This window comes from Podarcis gaigeae (assembly GCF_964106915.1).
Source record: "Podarcis gaigeae genome assembly, chromosome: 15".
Taxonomy (NCBI): domain Eukaryota; kingdom Metazoa; phylum Chordata; class Lepidosauria; order Squamata; family Lacertidae; genus Podarcis; species Podarcis gaigeae.
The window spans coordinates 7,747,848-7,769,749 of record NC_139692.1 but is presented as its reverse complement, the minus strand read 5'-3'; the positions used below and the strand labels follow the sequence as shown (position 1 = coordinate 7,769,749).

Here is a 21,902-nt window from a genome sequence, read left to right as displayed (position 1 = left end):
GCATGTGCTGGAGAGGTGTCAAGGTCAAACTGCAGCAGCTGCAGGTGGTGTGAAGCGGAGATGGGAACCTGCAAAGGAGTTTGTAGCCCTGACCTGACAGTTGCATGCAGCTGAAGGACGAAGCAGGAGGCAGAAACAGGGAGCGAGTGAGATAGGCGTCCGGAAGGCAGATGGCAGGGACTGGAAACCTGGAAGGGTAGCTTTTCGCCACAAGGGTGCCCCTAGTTTGAATGGTGAGGCCAAATTTAGCTTGCTTTGCCTGAAAGGAAGTGAGGTGGCATCTTATTCTACCCTGCTGCATTCTGACCGCAGCAGATGGCTCAGACTGAGGAAGTGCTGTGGGACCTGGGAGTAAGACACAGCAGGAAGTGAAGCAGGACTGGCTATCTGGGCCACAGTGTCCCTGTCCTGGTTTCAGCTGCTATATACAAGACTTCTGCTGCATGGATGCTGTTGGCTGGCCTACTGACAGCACCTCTGAGCATGTGCAAAGTGGACCGTGTTTTATTACTTTAAAACTTATCACATGGGAACACGCCTTCCCCAATACATTGACAATTAATTTTAGGGAAATAGCAAGAATGCACCACTCTTCCTGGCTCTGGGAAACATGGGAGCCTATCGTTTCCCAGGGTCAGATTATTTCCCCATGTAGCTCAGCATTGCTTACTCTGCCTGGCAGTGACGTTTCTCAGCAGGAAGCAAATTTCCTTTTGCATCACCAGCTTTAGACGTACCTCTTTTCTGGCAACCAGTGAATAAAGTGAACTTCCACCCCAAGCATAGAATCCTAGGCAACTGTGCAGCAGACGGGTGGGAATGTGTGCAGAAGAGTAAGATTCTGTCTCTGGTTACCCATTTGGGGGAACAGCCTTGCATGGGCTCAGCTGCAGGCTGAAAGGGGTCAGCAGCCTTCCAACCTCCAGGATGAAAAGGCAGCCATTTTGCGGTCACCATGGGAGGCATCCAGTAGACACCTCTGTCTTAGCACCAGACTAGGCATAGCATTGACCAACATCCCCATCTAAGGAGCTGAATTGGCACCACATACATGCCTGCCACATCCATCCTCTCCCCTCTATGTTTGTTCAGACCCTAAAGCTCTCCTAAGTGCAACAGAAACTCGTGCAGAGGTGTGTGCTGGCTCGGTGTATCCTTCCCGTCCTGAGAAGCCAGCCCACCCAACCAGCCATCTTCGAGTCACAGATTTGGGTATGCCACAGGATTGGTTGCTGATCTCTGTGTTCGAACCCTACCTTTTGCTGTAGGCTTGTCGTTATTGGACGAGTCACCCTTCCTCGGGGGCTTATGTGGCATCATCTCAGAACACTTGCTGTGCCACGCAAAGAGGACAAGTGCCAAGGAGGTTTCTTAAACTGAAGAGAATCAGGTCTCAGACGAAGGAGTTGGCCCAGCAGCTGGTAGCTTTATAGCATGCATAGGCAAACTAAGGTCCAGGGCTGGATCCGGCCCAATTGCCTTCTAAATCCGTCCTACGGATGGTCCGGGAATCAGTGTGCTTTTACATGAGTAGAATGTGTGCTTTTATTTAAAATGCATATCTGGGTTATTTGTGGGGCATAGGAATTCATGTTTTTTTTCCCCTTTCAAAATATAGTCTGGCCCCCCACAAGGTCTGAGAGACAGTGGACCAGCCCCCTGCTGAAAAAGTTTGCTGACCCCTGCTTTAGAGCACTAGCTGGAAGCTGATTGGCTCCCCCTGACCTCTGCTGTGCTAGCGGCTGCAAAACACACTCTAGCCAGTGATGGTGTTGACACAGCAGAGCAGAAGAAGGGTGCTCAGCACTGCCTCTGCCCACAGCTGCTGATGTCAACACTGCTCCACCCAGTCACATTTCTGATGGCAAGAACATGAAAAGAGCCCTGCAGGATCAGGCCAATGGGGACCCATTTTGTCCAGCATCCGTTCTCACCTTGGAAAACCCACAAGCAGGACCTGAGCACACGGGCCTTCTCCCCTCTTGTGGTTTCCACCAGCTGGTATTCAGAAGCATTTAGTGCCTCCCAACTGTGGAGGCAGAGCTTAGCCATCATGGCTCGTAGCCACCAATAGCCATGAATATGTCTAACCCTCTTTGAAAGTCATCTAGGTTGGTGGTCATCACTGCCTCCCAATGGAAGTGAGTTCCACAGTTTAGCTCTGTGCTGCACGAAGAAAATCTGTCTTTTGTCTGTCCTGAATCTTCCCACATTCAGCTTCATTTCTCTGTCCTGGCTATAATTTCACAAACTTCTAGCATGTCACCTTTGACTCAAGGCTGGCTTGTGATCTTGGGGGTCACTGAGCTGGTGGGGGTCAAAGGGTGGGATAGGAGGAAAGGTCCAGAAGCCACTTGTTGCCACTTCCCTGCAAACCTGCCTCCTGCTTTCTAGCTGCACACCCACACTCTTACCCAAGACTTTCTCACGTTCCCATCCAGGTAAACCCTCAATACCATCAACAAACCAGGAGTAACAGTGACCCACATTGCAGGGCCACAGCGTAACTACACCATAGAGACTGAGGGGGAGCCATCAAAACAGTGGCAGTTTGGAGGTGCAGCTTGGCTAGCGAGGACCGTGCTCTGCACGCCTTGCCAGGGCGCCTGGCTGGATGGACGACACCTTGAGGATCTTTGCTTGGGCCACCGCTAGCGAGCCGAAGAGGATGCAGATGCAGATGCTGGTTAAGAAGGTGGACGGGCCAATGAGCAGGAAGAAAGCATAATCTTTTACGTTCAGCCAGGGCTCCCGGCAGCGAGCAAAGGACTCGTTCCCAATGGCAGTGATGGGATGTTGGGTGAGCTGTGTGGGACGTTTGCAAGAGACAGAGTCCACCTCTGGAAAAGGGAGAGACACGGAGACTCAGGGCAAGGCTGTGGTTATTGCAGCAGTTGGGGATGTTGGATGAGGATTGCTAACCAAGAAGCACAAACTGGTTTAGGCTCTTAAGCTGCCTGCCAAAGGAATTAACGTGGATTGCTTGGAGGTTGCTTCTGCTAAGACCTTTTAGGGAGACCAAGGCACCTGCTGTTCTAAAGTTAGCCAGAAAAGAAATCAAAACAGCAGTTCCAGGTGGTGCATAACCTCCATAAAAATCCATCAATATGTCTTCCACATGATTACTTGCCATAGTTGTGACTGCCCCCCCCCCAGGGTGTCTGGCGGGGAAGGAATCTAATTTAGAAATAAAGGTTGTATCCAATGTTAGTCCTACTCAGAGGAGACCCGCTGAAACTAATGTACATGGCTAACTTAGGTTCATTTGTTCCAATGGGTCTGCTTTGAACTTTGTTGGATACAACCCTAAATGAACAAACAAATGGTTAGTCATTTCTAAAGGAGCTGATGGTGCTATAATAAAAGCCAGTTGCACCCACCACACACCATGTATTCTTTTTGGCAAGCTGCTTGGGAAACTGAATCCTCCCCCTAAAAAAAATTGTTATGGCTCCAATTTATTTATTTGTTTTGAGAAAATGTGTTCACAGACTTGTATTGCTGGAACTTTGAAGGGCAGCGGAGATAACGGGAAGAGAACTGAAAATAAAAATTTCAACCACTTTGAGGTTTTCTGCAATCAAGCAGTACAGTCAACTCTTATCTTACATGGGGGTTACATTTCAGGAATAGTGCATAAAGCCAAAATTGTGTAGAGTCAAAACACGGGTGCAGCAGCTGGTGGAATTGTCAACATCTTTTCCCCCCCAGATACCCATTTTAAAAAAATGATTAAAAAATTTTTTTGGCCAAGCGCATAAAGCTAAATGTGCAGAAGTTAAATGTGCCTACGTTGTGGGTCTACTGTATATAAATTTCATGAAATAAAACTATAAATAATGGTGATCGTTGCTGTTAAAGCCACCAGCTACAGGTGAGCTTTCCAACCCCTTCCCTGTTAAGTCCTGCTCACCTGGGACTTTCTCCACGTCAGTGAGCCACTGGTAGAGGGGCTGGATGGCGCAGGTGCACCCCCAGGGGTTGTTGTGCAGCCTGAGGAAGTGCAAGGAAGGCAGGTTGCTGAAGAGGTCGGGCGAGAGTGAAACAAGCGCATTGCCCTGCAGAAACAGAGACTCGAGGTGGGGCAAGGACCTGAGCAGCTCTGGCTCCAGCGTCAAGAGCTTGTTGTTCCCCAGGTTCAGCATCCTCAGCCTCGGCACGGGGAGGAAAGTATTGGGTGGCAGGACAATCAGGTAGTTCCCACTCAGGTCCAGTTCCTGCAGCTCACTAAGGCCAGCCAGGGCCTGGGGGTGGATGACCCCGAGGATGTTGCTCCGAAGGCTCAGGTGGCGCAGGGCGCCCTGGACGACAAAGGTGCGGTTCTGGAGGGTAGCAATGCGGTTGTAGTCCAGCAGGACAGTGGTGGCATTGGCTGGAAGGTCCTCCGGTACCCAGCGCAGCTTGTGCTCCATGCAGTTGATTTCCCCAGAGGTACAGCTGCAAACAGCTGGGCAGGCAGAGCAGCTGGGGGATGGGTAGAGGAGGAGGAGGAGGAGGGTGAAAGTGGCAAAGGTCTGAAGGCAACTGCAGCGGGTAAGGCTGGAGCCTGAGGGGAGGACCTGGCTTCTACCACACCAAGCCATGGAGCCTCCTCTTCATGCCCACCCTGACTCCTGGGCCAGGATTCACAGCTTGTGCCAAAAACCTCCCAACCCACCAGCCTTTCCCTGCAAAAGGAGGGCAATTCTCGGGCTCCCCTTCTTAGCAACTGCCCTTGCTCCAGCAGAGTCCTGCATGCCAGCCTTGCTTCTGCCCAGCTATTAACTTGGCTGCTCTTCTGGGTGCAGCTGATGATGGGTGGAGCTTTCGCTCTTCCTTAGCAAATATTTTAACAGGGCAGCCTTGCCTGCCAAGGGGCAAAGCCACAGCTTCCTCCTGGGCCCAGCCTGTCTCCTCCAAAAGAGCCACACCAGGCTGCCCTGGGATAGCCGGCTCCTGGCTTTGCCTGGCATCACCCCTCGGCTGCTGCTCTCAGGCTGCCCTGGCACATCATGCCAGGCAAGTTAACTGGTTTACTTATTAGTGTGCTTCACCCTGCCCTTCCTCCAAGGAGCTGCGCAGAGCGGCATTTCAGGCTCGCAGCAAGAAGCCTGTACGGTAAGGTCAGCCTTGAAACACAAGGAATAGTTATAGCTGAGGGGATTCACACCACAAGAGGTGGGTGACAGTCAGTTTGGGTGGCTTCAGGAGAAGGACTAAGCAAATTTGAAGAGGAGGAGGAATGATGCAACAACATGCTCATGAGGCTGGAACCGGGATTCTCAAGGGCCTTGCCTACGCTTGACTCCAGCTCCTGACAGTCAGAGAGGGACTTGGCTGTCTGCTGCAGGGGACAGGACGATGGAGGAAGTGGATGAAAACTCTGACAAAGCAGCTTTTGTTCTGCCATAAGGCGGGCCAGCTACTGGCCCATTTCCAGTTGCACAAGAGGTGCCCCATGGACTGCAGATGCTAACAGCCATGGGGGGGGAGGGGGTGCTTCTGAATAGCCGTTGCTGGAAGCCAAAGGAGAAGAGAGTTGCTCTTGCACACAGGTCCTGTTTGAGGGTTTCCCATTGAGGCATCTGGCTGGCCAACCGGAGTGGAAAGGTGCCACAACTCCCTCCCTCTTCAAATGGGACACCCAAATTTGCCACTTTGCCCTGAGCCCATCCATCCATGCAGCCAAGCTCCCAGTGGAAACAGGAACACCCAGGATGCAAGCCTCAAGTAGATAGGAGGGGACGAACCCCCCCCCCAAACCTTTTATTGGCCCCTTCCTTCCTTCAGGATGCAGAAACAGCATCATGGGTATTTGGCATCATAGATGATTTTGGAGGAGTTTCCCCGGTCCCTTTCGTCTTCTGCGGTGAGGTTGAGGGAGTGCAGCACTTTGTACTGGACCATGGTGATGAGGGCCAGCTCTTCAGGATCTAGGCCGCTCATCAGGGTCACTTCTGGGGGATAGAGGAAAAGAAAGCACACTGGGTGGCTGGTTCCGTACCTGCCGACTCCTCCATGCCCAGACCAACCCGAGGAGGGAGGAGGGTCCTGTGCTGGACCCCTTCCTGCCAGCACAAAGCTGTCAGCTGAAGAAGCATTTCAGCTACCCAAAGAGGGCTCCTTGCTGGGAGAGGCAGCATAGGGGAAGTACCATCTCTGCTGAAGACCTTCCTCTTCCAACAACACTTTCAGTTTGAGACTTTTTCCAATCTGCCTCTGCACTGGAAGCATTTTAAAATGTTTTGGGTAATGTTTTGTTACTCGCTGCCGCCCTGGCCATCTTTGGGAGGAAAGGCAAGATATACATTTATTAAAGATAGAACTAAAGAGGAGGGGCGTGGCAGGGGCAGGAGGTGGAGCTACTGATACAAAGCACAATCCTAACTTTTAGGGCTGGTGCTCTGGAAAAAAGGAAGCAGCCAGCAACCAGTCAGACAAAACTAGCAAGGAAGTATCCCACGAGCCCCGTCAACAGGTAAGTGGCAAGGAGCTGTGCAGTTTAAGGAACTGGGCAGCAAGTGTATGGATCTGGTGTCACTAGACTTGTGCTGTACTAGCAGCCACAAGACACAGCCTGGCCACCTGCCGTGTCCCCCACCCACCCAAATAAGAGGTACCGGCTGCCAGAGGCCTCTGAGTGCTTCACCCTCTCCTCATCACCAAGCCCAAATTCAACAACACTTAACATTGCATCCATTGGGATCCTACTATAAACAGCAGGCCATGGACCTCTGCTCAGCTTGCCAGCACAGCCAGTAAAGTGTACAAATACACAAAACAAATAAATGAAGGAGAATGAAGCCTGGTAAGGCCGGTTTTCAGTGGCTCAGGCAGGTTTAGCAAAATACCTCTCCATATGCAAAGAAGCCAAGGTCTGGCAAGCAGCTCTTCTTCAATGGGGAGCTTGGGCTTTGCAATGTTTATTTTTATTCTGTTTACCTTGCAGAAAGATTGAGGTCCTGCAAAGTGGCTTGTAAGGATATGCAGGACTCAGACTATTTACGCCATGCCATGCCAAGGAATAACACACCAGGGATATTGTTTTAAGAAAGAAAGCTGTTATCCTTGGAAATCTAAGCCCAGAGACTGAGGGCCCAGAGAATGCGGAGGGTTTGCCCATGTGCTCCCAACCCAACTCACAGGACAGGGGCTCTTTGCTTACCAGTACAGGCAGGCAGACAGAGAGAGCAATTGCTCCAGGTTGTCATTTGCTGGCAGTCCTCCACACACGTCTGCACTGGGACACCACAGACTGCAACAAGAAAGGCCCCTTAGTTATTTGTCTCAGGCAAAACCTCAGACTCACCGCCTCCTCTTCCTACTCAGCAGGATGTAACTATGCAAATACCTATGCTACCAACAGTGTAAACTGGTTTAAGTCAACTTCTCTCCCCACACACACACCGCAAAACCCATACTCTGTGCAAAGGAAGGATGGCAGAACCAGGAAATGGCGGGGTCAGTACACATGGTAGGAGGACTGGACAGTGCCAGACTCTGGTGAAAACACCCTCCAAGGGCCAGGGAAGGGGCTGCCCCACAGCTCTGGAATGCCTTTCCCACCCCAAGCATCTCAGCCTATGGCTTTCCACCATTGCTGAAGTAACAGAGCCAAGCCCCAGATGTACAGGGCTGAAGGCTGGGTCAGAAAGTTCCATTCTCAACACGATCGATCTAAGGACTGGCTAGCGTCACGCACCAGGCGCAAGAGAGTCCGCTGAAGTCATTCACTGTTAACCGAAGGAGCGAATTTGCTTCCTGAATAAGTTTTCTAAGAAATGCAATTGGTGCTGCCACAAAAATGCAAGTCTATATTTCCACCCACCCCACTTAGGCCTCCCTCTACCCCTGCTTCTCCACGACTCAGTGAAGACCTATTGCCCCCCCCCCCCATTTTGCAGGGCCCAGCATAGCATCAGGCTCACCTTCTGATGGCACCTTTCTCAAGTGGAAATAAAGCAGACAAGGATAGGAAGGGGCCCGGGGGGGGGGGGGAGAGACCCAGAATACAATCCAGGAGAAGGGGGAAGAAATTCATCACCTCCAGTGTGAGAGGGCAGATCATGTTTAACAGCACCATACTAACCATGTCTACTCAGAAATGAGTCCTGTTAAATTCAACAGAACTTGAATTCCATTGCCACGTCAAAAGGAAAGCATAGGAACCTGTTCCATCAGGAAAGTAAACAGACTACTCTGTGCCCGCTGTCCCCACCCGCCTGGCAACAAGCAGGTTTCTGTCACTGGGGTTGCCCAGGACAGCTGGCAGGAACAGGATGTCCTGCTGGGAGCAGCTACACACAGGTATGTATGACTAAGATGTGCACGCTCTCTCTCTCAAACACACACACACTGCTGCTAGGATGAACCACAATCCTCCAGGTTTGGTGCTCAGCAACTGAGCAGGTACTTGCGCACTCCTAAGTGGCCACAGCCTGCCAGCCATGTTATGTAACCCACTGGAATGTTGGCACAGGCCGCAAAAAAATGAGTTTCTTGAGCCACTGCTGCTCCCCAAGAGAGGCTCTGTGACAACGACTGCCGGCTCCCTCACCTTTCTCAGCCGTTGTCTGGAATCGGCCGCTGCAGTCGCAGGCAGGTCGTGGTGGGGGTGCCGAGGCCCTATGGCAGGAGGGGCCGCTGAAGCCCTCTGCACAGACTGAAAGGAAACAGAGCGATGAGTGCAGCAGGGTTCAGGCATGAGAGGGAAGGGCATGGTAGCCCCAGAAGCAGCTGACATCACACAGCTCTCTCCTCCAAGCAACCACGTTTCTGGGGGTTCGCGACATAACACACAGCATTAAAAGCCAGCAGGATGTTCTCATCAAACACCTGATTGAGCGACTGTTGCTGTTGTTATTTCAACTTGGCTGTCAGGCAAGCCAATGAGGGCGGAGAAAGGAGGCCGAGATGGACAGTGGCTTCGCCTTTTAGGCTGGCCCACAGACTGCAGCTGGCTTGACACTCCCCCCCCCCATTGCTTTTTCGCTGTTCTTTAACATCAGCATGATGCACAGAAGTCCAGCAGATGAAGTTCTTCCTATAATCAACAGGGAAAGCTGCACCAGTTTCATGTCTTGCACATGGAAGCAGCTCCAAATCCTGTTTGGATTTTCAAAGCACAAGGAATCTCTGGATTTCGGGAGGAGATGTTGGAGGAGAACCCCCACATGGATGAGGGGGGAATAAAGTAGGCATGAGTGGTTCACGATCTGCATTAACCCCAGTTTGGACAGACCCTGAGGCCTTTGCATTGCAGACCTGGATGACCTGGTGCATGTGCTCCTCACCGGAGCAGCCAGAATGCAGGCATGTTGCAGATCACTGGGGGTGGCACTCTGCCCCTGGGCAGGCAGTGCTGACTCCAAGGTAAATCATGGTTCAGAATTACACTTTGGTGATGCCTTTCTCTCATAAGGACATAAGAAGAGCCCTGCTGATCTAAGCAAGATCTACTCCAGCATCCCTGCTGCTGAAAGCCCCCAAGGAGACCTCCTTCTCCCTGGAGAGAAGTGCACTGCCGCGACACCTGGAAGCTCCACTCCTCTGCAAGGAGGAACTATCAGGTTCTTCAAGCAGAGGACACAAAGAGGGTTCTCTTCCCGTCCCTACGCAAGACCCACTTACTGGTCCACCTGTAAAGCGTTGAATCTGGCTTGGAGACAATGCTGTCCATGGAGCTTATCAGATAGAAGCCAGTCCCTGTTTGGAGGACCGCGGCACACACATTGTGCTCCATCAGGCACTCCTGCTTTGCTTGCTCCAGGCTCTCAGCGGAGGGGTACAGCACAGACGGCTCTCCTGCCACGCCGTGGCCAGGTTGCTCATCAAACCATTCTGTGGCTGCTGGGAAGGGAAACATGGTGTGGCCAGCTTAGCTAATGCTCCACAATTAAAACCACCAACAGATCCTGTTTACATGGCATGTTGTAAAATTATTTATTTGCGGATGCATTCGAATGCGGCTTTTCGTCCCCAAAACAACCCCCAAAAGTGACTCACATAAAAGCACAGTGAAAGAGCAGAGCATAAGAAAAGACCATCATAATCAACAAGTAAAAATAACAGCCAGGGTCTCAGGTAGCTTTCAAAAGGGGTACATGCATGGGCAGGGGCCCAGTTTCAGCATTTAGAAAGAGCGATGGGGATTGTGTGCTCCCTCCTCAGGGAAAGAGGGTTGGGTTGGTTGTAAGAAGCTTTGGGTTGCCCTGGGCAAGATAAAGCAACTCACAAATTCAACAAATAACCTAATTACCTTCACTACATTTGCACAGGAAGGGCCTCTCCTCCTTGCAGCTGGCATCACCGAGAAGCCCCGTTGATGAGTTGAACCACACACAGTCCTTCAGGCCCCCATCAGCCATATCATCCTTCAGGTACCTTTCCCCACACACAAAAGCAAAAGGAAGAGGGTTGTTTGTGCTCCAGGGCTCGGGGGGGGGGGGGGGAGGGAGGTCACAAGAGCTCCCTCCAAAAGGAATTTTGCAAATGCTCTCGACTAGGATGCCAGCACTCCAGGGCATATAAATTCAATTCATCATCAGAGGTATTGCCACATCTCATATTTCCTGGTTCAAAATGCAATGCTTTCCTCGAACATGAGATGAACACCATTACCCTCCCAACCAATTCTTCCATGGCTCAGATTCTCATCTGAGCTAGGGCAGTGTTCACTTCCTTCCCTCCTTCCCCTAAGCTCTCATCCAGCAACAGTCCTTCAAACTATGTTCCTTCCAGCCCCATTGTTCATTGGTTGCTACACTGATGGTGGCAGCAGGCAGAGGGGAGGGAGAAAGAGAGACAGACAGATAGAAGGGATGCAGGCTGGCTATACAGCACACCAGGTACAAGGAGGAATGGAAAATGCAGTTTTCCCAGCCACTGATGTCAGGAAGCTCTGATGGATAAGGGAGGAGACTCACAGGAGTTGGGTTGGGATTGGATCCCATTGCATGTGCCCAGTCAGGGGCTGCAATGCCAGCTGGGTCATTTTGGATTAAGCTGAGCAATTTTCTATTACAAAACAATAACATTGTTGGGGGGATGTCTGAGCTGATCTACTTAAAGCTTGGTGGGGCATGACCTTCCCCAGCACCATTCGCCCACAGGGCAGTCATATCTAGGGGGAAAGGGCCCTGGAGGAACCACCCGGGTGCTCACTGTCCCATCTGCTCGCTGAGGGGCTCCTGTGTTGTCCACCGGAAGACGGATTCCTCCTTCAGGTCATTCAAGCCCGTCCAGAAGGAGCCTCCAAAGTTTGAGCGGACCCAGTCCTAGAACAAACATGGCAACCGCAACCTCAGGGTGGGTGGAAAGAAGGCACCCATCCCATGATGCCTCAGTTGACCTTTCACCTGCCTCCCTGCATGGAGAGGGGTGGGGGACTTGGGCACGTACAGGGTGGCACAGGGTTCTCCAGGAAGGTCAATATCAAGGAAGGAGAGGGCTCCAGCTTCCCTAGGGCAAGCACCACTTGCCCCTTGATTGCAGGCTGAGGGGAGTGCCAGTGAGGGAGCCGTCTTCTGGAAACTGCAGCCCAACTCCAAGGGCAGCATGCCATCAGAGGTCATCATGAGGGGCCCTGTGCTTCTGGAGAGATGCTGGTACAGAAAAGCCATACCTTCTCTTGCGGAGAGGTCAGGTGCAGCAGTTCTGTATTCTTGAATCTCCGGCAGGCATGTAGGGCCTCTTGCCACTCGCTGGCCAAGGAGGGGTCCCAGAAGTAGCAGCTGCCATTCCAGTGGCTCCACCCGGGCTCCGTCGGGCAGGAACTCCGGGGTGCTGAGGAGGAGGCGGGGGGACATTATCCAGAACGAGGCCCAAGCTGCTTTCCCTGATTATGGCTACAGTCCATCCTTCCCAAATCCATTCAGTGTAGCAGAGGCTCTCTGGCCAAGAGAGCCAGGTGAGAGCACTGGGACCTGGTGGCATTGTCCCCTTCCAAAGTCCTGCCAAGCACTTACCCAGTGGCCCCTCGCACACCCACGGCTTGAGCTCGGAGCACGAGGATGCAGCCACCTGCCCCTCTCCCTGCGGCCCAATCTCCAGGCAGCCCCCGGTAGCAAGCTGTGTGTCCGCCAACCTAGCGAGGGAAGCAAAAAGGGCTGGGACCACCAACTTCTTGACAAGGAATGGCAGGTGCCCAGGAAGCCAAAGTCACATGCCAGACAGAGAAGGAAGGACAATGGGGACCAGGGATGAGGTGCTAAGTTTTGCAAGCTGGTGGTGCAGTTCTGACAGTGTGGTGGCGGGAGATGCAGGGAGATGATCACTCCTTCAGAAGCTGCATAAGGGTTGGACTAGATGTCCCTTGGGGTCCCTTCCAACTCTACGATTCTGTGATTCAGGTTTGCTGGAGTTCTGGATAAGTTGGTTGCCAGAAGGCCAATATATAAAGGGAGCCCCTCCGTCAGTGGTGAAGCACCTGCTCTGCCTGTAGAACAGGGCCGGCCCCTCCATGAGGCAGACTGAGGTAGCTGCCTCAGGTGACAGAATCCAAGGGGCCCCTCCATGGGTGTGAATCCCACCACCACCCATGTCTCCACTGAATCGAAGTGAAGCAGCTGCAGCAGCAGCTTCCAGGGTGATCTTGCAAGAACAGCACGTGATCTCATGGGATGCTCGCAAGACCTTGACAGAACCCAGAAGCCATAGCCACACGCCCCCTGTAATTAGAGACAGCATAGGTAGCACTGTCATGTTTTGCCTCAGGCAGCGAAACAGGACAGGCCACGCCGGCTGGAGGTCCCAGGTTCAACCCTTGGCCCAGCACAGAGGGAGTCTTTCTTGTCAATGCTGGCCTGGTTGCCCATGTCTGCTTGAAGGCAGCCACCTGCCCCCAAAACACTCACCAGGGAGAAGAGAGGTTGGCTGCTCGGCCCTCTGCCCATGTCCAAGTCCCGTCTCTGTCGACATCATTCAGCCCTGTCCAGCTGTTCTTCTGCACCATGGCTGCTATCCAGGCCTGGAGGGGAAGAACGGACGGGGGTGGGAGAGGAGGCTCATTCCGCTGGTTTAACCTGCTCATTTACAACATGAACATTCATCTCTCTGGTGGCAGCAATGTGCTTCATAGCTCCATATATTGAAACAAAATGTTTGTAGGTATAAAGAGTTAAAACAGCCTCCCAAAAGTGGGAACAGCCTCTCCCACCCAGTGATCTGAGGGTTGGTTGCCAGGAACATTGTCCTTCAGCCGTCAAATGCCTGGCAAACAGGAATGCTTGGAAATTTCCTCCTAAAAGTCAGTAGTGAGGAGGGCACTCCACAAAATGGGAGCCACCACTGAAAAGGCCCTGTAGTAACATCCCTGAATAGGCCTCACCTACTGATTTTGCAGAGTCCAAGATGGTTGGCAATGGGGAAGGTGCATGGGCCCAAGTCATTTAGGGCTTCATATACTGGCCTTGAACTGGGCCACACAAGCTTACTGCCAGCTACCCCACAGTGAAGCAAGGAGCGCCAGCCATGCCACCTGGGAGCATGACTAGCTCCCAACCTGCCTTTTCCTTGGCACTGCTGAGGGTCAGGAGGCCCACGTCTTTTCCATATGTCTGACAGGTGGCTTTTGCCCCCTGCCAGTTCTTGCTGCTGTGCTCCTCCACGTAATAGCAGTGACCGTCCCAGAACCACCAGCCAGGAGCATGTGGACATCTCGAGCTCACCAAACCTGGAAAACAACCACAGGCAGAGCAGTAGTAGCTTCGCAACGTGACCCTGACTCTAACCTGCCAGCCTGCCTGTTCTCTGTGAAGCTGTAGCGCTGCTGCCTCTTGACGATGTTGTTATTTCCAATGATGTATTGTTTTGTTTTTCTATGTTGACTTTCCCTTTTATCACAATGCCACTTGGCTTATTTTATTAACAGAAAAGATGAGCGTAAATGATTAAGCTAAAGAAATGCGTCTAACAGTGGGAGTTCATGGAGCAAAAGAAGGCCTGCCTTGTACTTATTTATTTCATTAAAAAAAGATACACTGCTTTTTTAAAAAAAAAGCCACACACCTCAAAGTGGCTTACCGAAAAATAAAACAGTAACATCAAGAAAATTAACAATCATACTTTTAAACATACAGAAGTTAAAGTACTAAAACAGACTGAAATTCACATCCACTTTGCAAACACCTGGCTAGGGTTGCCTAAACAAGGATGTTTTTAGCAGGTGCTGAAAAGAGTACAGTGAAGGAGCCTGCTTGATCTCAATAGGCAGGGAGTTCCAAAGTGTAGGTGCTTGGTGGAGTATGTGGAGATGGCTAAACTTTGATGGGAGGAGTAAGGAATCAGGAAGAAAGAAATTTAACTAAGACTGGGGGAAATTTACTGAGTATTTTTTTAAAAAATTGTAAACAACTTAAAACATTAGCAAGGTTAATTAAAATGAGCAGTAAAGATAACTCAAGGAAATTATTAGAGAAAATAAATAATAAGGTATTGGTTTGGATATGCAGCAGTAAAGATAAAATGAAAGAAACCACAGATGAGAGGGGGAGGGGAGGTCAATTTGATGGTATTTTTGGTTTTGCTATAGAATTTGTATGTTTTGTTGTCAAATTGTACACACCCCCACACACCGCTATAACAAAGTGTATCTGTGGCACCTGTAGCAATGCCAATTATGCCAAGTCGGTCATGACTGGACCTAATGGTCAGGGGTCCCTTTACCTTTACCTTTTAAGCAGTTGATAGGCACATGTAATCACACAATCACGTAGGTAAACTGGTCCCAAGTTGCCATGGGCTTTATATGCAAATGGCAACACCTTGAACTCGGTGCAGGAGCAAATCAGCAACCAGGGCAGATCTCTGAGAGCAGGTGTCATATGCCAACAAGGCCTCACTCAGTCATGCTGCAGCATTTTTATGTCACTCATATTCCGTCCCACCCCCCAAACTTACCATAAAGGCACGAGGGGGTGAAGCGACGGACGCAGCGCAGGTGGCGCCCATCGCATTGGCCCGTCAGGGGGTTGTAGGTCGATGTGCTCAAGCACGGAGAGCAGCGCTGCCGGCACCCATCCCCACAGAAGCTGGGGGAGCAGGCTGCAAGGACAGAGAGTTGTTGGTTAAGGCAGTGAGAGCTACCTGGAGACACCAGCCCCTCTGACTGGCCTCATGATACTCTGGATAGAGGCATGTCTGCTGGAGACCCTGCAGAAGTCACTGGAGGTGTCAGGGGTCAGATCCTGCAGCCTTGAAGCTCAGCCTTTGAACCTGGTGGCACAGGCACACACCAACACACAGGAGGAATGGCCAGCCTCAACAAGGAAGCCTCTCTCAGCACTGGACTAGGGAGGAAAGTCTCAGTACTGGCCAAATGGGGTTAGGGCTGCCTTCGTGCCTTGTGTGATGTGTTTGGCCACCAGGTCTTTGGTCCTCTCCAGCAAATCTTAAGCTTTTATTGACACCAGAGTGGGATCTCTCTTTCAAGTCAGCCTCTGAAGACCATCAGAGAAGGGCTGCTTCTCTCTCCCCTCCCTGCCCCTTTTCCCTTGTGTGTGTCTGTCGTGATTTTTAGATTGTAAGCCTGCAGGGACTGCCTTGTTTTAACTGGAAGCCTCTTGGGCTGAAATAAATAAGCAATAAATAATGAAATTGCCTCCCAGCCCTCATTGGGGACTCCCCAGAAGCATCTGACTGGCCGCTCTTGGAGACAGGGCACAGGCAGAGGCAGAATGGGAGACATCTCCTGTCTTCTCATGCAGCTGAACCTGCAAACATTCCTCAGCCCAGGTAGGATGGGTCAAAGGGCAGTAAGCCAGGCATGAATTTATTATGGGAGAGGCTCCTGAAATCCATTGACAAAGGGGCTTCTAATCCACACAAGCTCAGACTGCGATACACTGGGTTGGCCTTTAACCTGCCACCACAAGACACATTTAAAGCACCTTGCTGGGTTGTTCAGTGTTCAGGGGCATCCCTGAAATGGAGGGAGGGAGGTGTTCCAGACCCCGATCTACCAACCCACTACTATTCCCCCTTCCCAACCTCCTCCCTGTCCTCCTGCATCTCGAATGCAGCAGAAGCAGCCACTCACCTGCCTTCACGTAGAGGACGGCGTCCGAGCCAGGGCTGTCCACCAACACCGTCCCTGCCACCAGGTAATAGGCCCCGCTAAGTCTCAGCCATCCCGTGCAGCCCTCCTTCTGCAGGTAGCAGGTGTCCTTGGCTTCCTGCAGTGACGCTCGCCTCTGCTGGGGGGCCGAGCCCTGCTGAGGAAGGAGCAGCTTCTCCCTGAAAGATGGCAGGTCCACATCTGTGTGGGGATGCCACAAAGTGGGAGAAATAAAGTGAAAACTCTTCCTGGCAATGTACAGAACAAGGCGACTTAAGGCACATTTCCTCCACCCGAAAACTGGGAACTGTAGTTTACCCCTCAGAGAGCTAAAACTCCCCAGCACCCTTAACAACATGCAGTTCCCAGGGTACATTGGATAATGTGCTTTAAATATAAGGTGTGTATGCAGCCTGGAACTCAGCTCCCGAGGGCATCCCCTGAAGTTTGACAAAGGGCAAAAGACCCCTAACATTCCCCACCTCTCTGCTATAAGGATACGTTGGCATTAAGCCCCTCAGTGCATCAAAGACAGATTGAGTGGGGATTTAGGTGCCAGGCAAAAATGTTCCTCCTTAACCAGGCCTTTGGCTGACTGACATCCAATGCCCTTTTAAAATGTGTTTGGGGAGCCAGTGGGATTACTGGGTTGTTCTTGTTTTTATTATGTATTTTGTGATTTTCTGATTTTATGTTGAGAACCGCCCTGAGACCTGCCGGTATAAGGCAGTATACAAATTTAATAAATTCTCATCATCATCTTTTCTCCCCAGAGAATACTCCCACCTTCAGGTCGCTTGCAAGCCCAGCGGAAGCTGCCTGGCTCTGAGCCTCCTCTTTCGCCACCAGCAAAGCCAGCCCTGGCCTGAAAAAAAGAAAGAGAGCGGAGAGATGGGGCAGCTTAGCCTGTGGGGCAGTCAGATGTTGCTGGGCTCCCATCACCACCCTCTTGATCCCTGGCCCGGTTGGTTGGGGCAAGACCAGGGGAAGTTGCGGGAGAGATCAGGCATGTCAGGTTCAAAGTACTTTGCCTGTCCCAGGATCAGTCCTTTTTTTCTGGTGGAACACAATGGTACACAAAGCCATCACCTTTTTGGAGGGGAGGAGGAGGGAGGGCTCTTGGCCCCTCAGAGCACCACGCCTGCTTTTCCATGGAGGCAGGAGGCTGTGACAGGATTCTGGAGCCCTGCTGCCTCCTTTCCAAAGCTGGGCAGACCCCCTTAGAGCATTGTGCCTTCTTCCCTAAGCTGGGCAAATGCTTCCTGGGCTTGGTGAAGGAGATGCGAGCCCAGGTCCTGGCAAAATGTGGGACAGTGTTACCCCTGTGGTAAAAATAGGCATGCATAATGCAGCAAGTTATTTATAATGCATCTCTATATACCAAGATAGAGACGCAGGTGGCGCTGTAGGTTAAACCACAGAGCCTAGGACTGGCTGATCAGAAGGTCGGCGGTTCGAATCCCCGCGACGAGGTGAGCTCCTGTTGCTCAGTCCCTGCTCCTGCCAACCTAGCAGTTCGAAAGCACGTCAGAATGCAAGTAGATAAATAGGTACCACTCTGGCGGGAAGGTAAACGGCATTTCCGTGTGCTGCTCTGGTTCGCCAGAAGCGGCTTAGTCATGCTGGTCACATGACCCGGAAGCTGTTATGTCAGCTCCCTCGGCCAATAAAGCGAGATGAGCGCCACAACCCCAGAGTCAGCCACGACTGGACCTAATGGTCAGGGGTCCCTTTACCTTTACTATATACCAAGATCTCAATGAAGTTCCAGTAAATCATGTAATTGTTTTACATGTATTTGTTTTTCCTGGCCCTGAGGAAATTTTGCACCCAGGGCAATTACCCAGAGTACCGGCACCTTTTTCCTAGAATAAAAAGCACTACCTAGGACCCCTTCCCACAGCCCATCTCCAGGAGGTTGGCATAGCACACCCATTCCATGGCTATTGGGGTCCCTCTCAACTCTAGTCGAGTCAAATTATGGTGGTTCCAATGTGAGAAGTTCACCAGAACCTGCCTCCTCCCCCACCCCCAGCCTCCAGCAGGGACCCCATCTCACCTTGACCTTCTGCACGGTAGCACCCAGGTACCTCTGGCAAGCAGAGGCTGCTTCGTCCTGCCTGCTGTAGCGCTCCGAGGACACGCAGGCTCCATGCTCAAACACCCAGTCATCCAGGGGCAGGCACTTCAGAGAGGCATACGCCGCTAGGGAAAGGGGTTTGGCCATTACTAGCTGACCGCGGTGCCAGGGGGTTACTCGGCAACCACACACCCTTGTGCACCAAGTAACTGCAGGGTGCCCCCTGGCTCCTGGCACTCAGGAGCAGGGTTTTTAAGTCAGAAGGCATGATGCTTCCTGGCAAGCCGCTCTGAGCCCGGCCTTGGCTGGGGAGGGCGGGATATAAATAAAAAATATTATTATTGTTCTGGAAGAGCTACAGGCTTGAAGGCAGCTGCAATCCATTTGCACTGGGGCAAGGGAGCAAACAGGTGGCAAGGGAGGCTATGGGGGGGGGGGGAGCAGCAGAAGGTCTGAAGGGCTCCATGGTGCCAAACGAGGCCACCAGCCCTCCTTCCTCTCAGGGCTCCAGGGCTGGCGGTTGGAGCCAGTGCCACGACTGGTTTAACCCTGTTTCTCCAAATGTGACCCTTTTTTGCATGGGATTGAGGGTGGCTGCATTAGGGACGGCTCGGAGGAGAGCCCCATTAGCCCACTGCTTTGAGATGCACATACCGGCTGCCTCCCTGTAGCGCAGGAATCCATCGCAGAGGCCCGTCAGCGGGTTGCAGCTCAGGCCTGGCTCACACCGGGGGCACATCGACTGGCAGTCCTGGCCAGAGAAGCCGGGCCGGCAGCTCGACTTGACATGCACGGCAGCAGCCGAACTGGCGTCAGGGTCTTCCAGGACCACAAGGCGTGTCCCCCTGGCAAGGCGGTGGCCCCCTGCGGAGCTGACCACGGCGTCACACCCCGTGCCCAAGGCAGAGCACTGCCGCTTGGCAGCCTCCAGCGAAGGGAAGCTCAGGTCCAAGGAGGGAGCACCATAGAAGGACTTCTCAGGGAAGGTCATGTAGGAGCCTGAGGGGAGGGGAGAATCATAGAATTGTGGGGTTGGAAGGGACCACGAGGGCCACGGGATCACATTCATCCAGTGCTTTACCAACTGCACTGGCTCCCGGTATAGTACAAGGTCAGGTTTAAGGTGCTGGTTTTGACCTTTAAAGCCCTATGCAGCCTAGGACCCACATACCTACGGGACCGCCTCGCCTGGTATGCCCCGCGGAGGACCTTAAGGTCCACAAATAACAACACTTTGAAGGTCCTGAGCCTCAAGGAGGTTAGATTGGTTTCAACTAGGGCCAGGGCTCTTCCAGAGATACTTCAAACAACTATATACTCAAGGGCCGCAAAATGAGGTTGAGATAGAACAATTTTTGACAAAGAATGGATTATCAAAGTTGTCTCAAGAAAATAGATCAATCCTGAATTATAAAATAACACAACAAGAGATCGAAGATGCCATTCAGAATATGCAATTGGGTAAATCTCCAGGGCCAGATGGGCTTACCTCCAAATATTATAAGACATTGAAAGACTATTTGATACATCCACTAATGGAGGTTTGCAATGAGATTAAGGAGGGGAAGAAAGCACGGGAATCGTGGAAAGAAGCTTTCATCACATTGATAACTAAATCAGAAACTGAAAAGACACAACTTAAGAACTACCGTCCCATCTCCCTTCTAAATGTGGATTATAAAATTTTTGCAGACATTTTAGCAAGTAGATTTAAAAAAGTTCTAAACGAAGTGATTCATAAAGATCAGGCAGGCTTTCTCCCAGGTAGACATTTGTTTGCCAACACAAGGAACATTGATATTTTGGAACTTTTGCAAACAAATATTAATACAAGAGCAGTGTTAATATTTATAGATGCGGAGAAGGCCTTTGATAATATTTCATGGAAGTTCATGAAGAAAAACCTGGAAGGGATGGGAGTGGGACGGGGATTTGAAAATGGGATAGATGCAATCTATTCAGAACAAAAGGCTAAATTGATAGTTAACAATGTGGTGACAGAAGAGTTTAAAATTGAAAAAGGAACACGACAAGGTTGCCCTATTTCCCCCTTGCTATTTATTTCAGTCCTGGAGGTGCTCTTGAATATGATCAGAGGGGAACGGTTGGTTGAAGGAATTCAGGTCGGAGCGAAAAAGTATAAACTCAAGGCTTTTGCAGATGACCTAGTTTTGACCTTACAGGAGCCAGAATCTAGTACAAAAAGGGTATTACAATTGATTCATGAGTTTGGTCAGGTGGCGGGATTTAAGCTAAACAAACAAAAAACTAAGGTATTGGGGAAAAACTTGACATCTTCAGAATCAGAAAGGTTTCAGAAAGAGACAGAGTTAAATGTGGTTAAAAAAGTAAAATACCTAGGGGTAAACATAACAGCAAAGAATCTGAGCTTATTTAAGGATAACTATGAAAAGTGTTGGTCAGAAATTAAAAGGGATTTTGAAAGTTGGTCAAGATTGAAACTTTCCTTGTTGGGCCGAATTGCTGCTATAAAGATGAATGTATTGCCAAAGATGCTGTTTCTCTTTCAGACTTTACAGATTGTGGATAAAATGGAGTGTTTCGGGAGGTGGCAAAGAGATATCTCTAAATTTGTCTGGCAGGGCAAAAAGCCCAGAATTAAGTTTAAAATATTAACTGATGCTAAAGAAAGAGGGGGGTTTGCCCTGCCAGATTTAAGGTTGTACTATGAATCAGCAGCTTTCTGCTGGTTGAAAGATTGGCTGCTTCTTGAAAACACTGATGTTTTAGATTTGGAAGGTTTTAACAACGCTTTCGGATGGCATGCATATCTGTGGTATGACAAGGTTAAAATTCATAAGACTTTCAAGAACCATATTGTTAGGAAAGCAGTGTTTAATGTCTGGACAAAATACAAAGACTTATTAGAAAATAAGACCCCAAGGTGGCTGTCACCTATGGAAGCTAAGGCTCTGAAAAGACCCAATATGGAGGTCAAATGGCTGAAATATTGGGAAATACTAGAAAAAGATGGAGATAATTGGAGGCTGCAGAGTTTGGAGAAACTAAAAGATAAAGTGTGAGATTGGCTACATTATGCTCAGATTAAAGAGGTTTTTAAATTGGATAAAAAGTTAGGTTTCCAGGTCGAAAAATCGAAGTTAGAAACAGAATTATTAGAACCTAAGACTAAGGTACTCTCAAGAATGTACAACTTGCTGTTAAAATGGAACACACAGGATGAAATGGTTAAATCAGCTATGATAAAATGGGCACAAGACATTGGGTATAATATTATGTTTGCTGATTGGGAAAAGTTATGGACCACTGGTATGAAGTTTACGGCATGCAATGCCTTGAAAGAAAATATTATGAAAATGATATATAGGTGGTACATGACCCCAGTTAAGCTTGCAAAAATATACCACCTGCCTGATAATAAGTGTTGGAAATGCAAGGGAACCGAAGGAACGTTCTTTCACCTCTGGTGGACTTGCCCTAGGGTTAAGGCTTTCTGGGAAATGATATATAATGAGCTGAAAAAGGTATTTAAGTATACCTTCCCTAAGAAACCAGAGGCCTTCCTTTTGGGCATTGTTGGCCAGAGGGTGTTAAAGAAGGACCGAACATTTTTCATGTATGCTACAACAGAAGCAAGGATACTTGTCGCTAAATACTGGAAAACTCAAGATTTGCCGACGCTGGAAGAATGGCAGATGCAACTGATGGACTATATGGAACTAGCAGAAATGACCGGCAGATTCCGAGACCTGGGAGAGGAAGCAGTGGAAGAGGATTGGAAGAAATTTAAGGACTATCTACAAAAAC

At 50.5% G+C, this 21,902-nt stretch overlaps 3 protein-coding genes across 3 annotated transcripts in view; all 3 read right to left on the bottom strand.

The window, feature by feature from the left end:
• Positions 1-21,902, bottom strand: part of LOC310832095 (beta-4C adrenergic receptor-like) — a 685,807-nt gene that overhangs the window by 37,661 nt on the left and 626,244 nt on the right. The window lies entirely within an intron of this gene.
• LOC310832162 (leucine-rich repeat-containing protein 26-like) lies at positions 1,549-5,027 on the bottom strand. Its single transcript, XM_083713790.1, has 2 exons — positions 3,914-5,027; positions 1,549-2,840 (listed from the first exon to the last, which is right to left on the bottom strand). Exons 1-2 carry the CDS (start codon positions 4,581-4,583, stop codon positions 2,569-2,571), a joined length of 942 nt encoding a protein of 313 aa, XP_083569916.1. The 5' UTR covers positions 4,584-5,027; the 3' UTR covers positions 1,549-2,568.
• The window catches only part of LOC310832042 (uncharacterized protein), a 37,179-nt gene continuing 20,982 nt past the window's right edge, over positions 5,706-21,902 (bottom strand). The window contains exons 17-31 of the mRNA XM_083713374.1: positions 18,768-19,112; positions 18,093-18,238; positions 16,820-16,898; positions 16,016-16,234; positions 14,878-15,021; positions 13,485-13,651; positions 12,834-12,946; positions 11,946-12,064; positions 11,603-11,763; positions 11,143-11,255; positions 10,238-10,362; positions 9,610-9,828; positions 8,537-8,641; positions 7,145-7,234; positions 5,706-5,936 (exon numbers count right to left, since the gene is read on the bottom strand). Of these exons, the coding sequence (XP_083569500.1) occupies positions 5,785-5,936; positions 7,145-7,234; positions 8,537-8,641; positions 9,610-9,828; positions 10,238-10,362; positions 11,143-11,255; positions 11,603-11,763; positions 11,946-12,064; positions 12,834-12,946; positions 13,485-13,651; positions 14,878-15,021; positions 16,016-16,234; positions 16,820-16,898; positions 18,093-18,238; positions 18,768-19,112 (2,297 nt within the window). The 3' untranslated portion in view covers positions 5,706-5,784. The remainder of the gene's footprint in view (positions 5,937-7,144; positions 7,235-8,536; positions 8,642-9,609; positions 9,829-10,237; positions 10,363-11,142; positions 11,256-11,602; positions 11,764-11,945; positions 12,065-12,833; positions 12,947-13,484; positions 13,652-14,877; positions 15,022-16,015; positions 16,235-16,819; positions 16,899-18,092; positions 18,239-18,767; positions 19,113-21,902) is intronic.

Coding starts and splice junctions, on each gene's coding strand:
- LOC310832162 (XM_083713790.1), bottom strand. CDS start 4,583: ATGGCTTGGTGTGGTAGAAGCCAGGTCCTCCCCTCAGGCTCCAGCCTT. Junction 2,841..3,913: donor TGACGTGGAGAAAGTCCCAG/GTGAGCAGGACT, acceptor TCCCTTTTCCAG/AGGTGGACTCTGTCTCTTGC.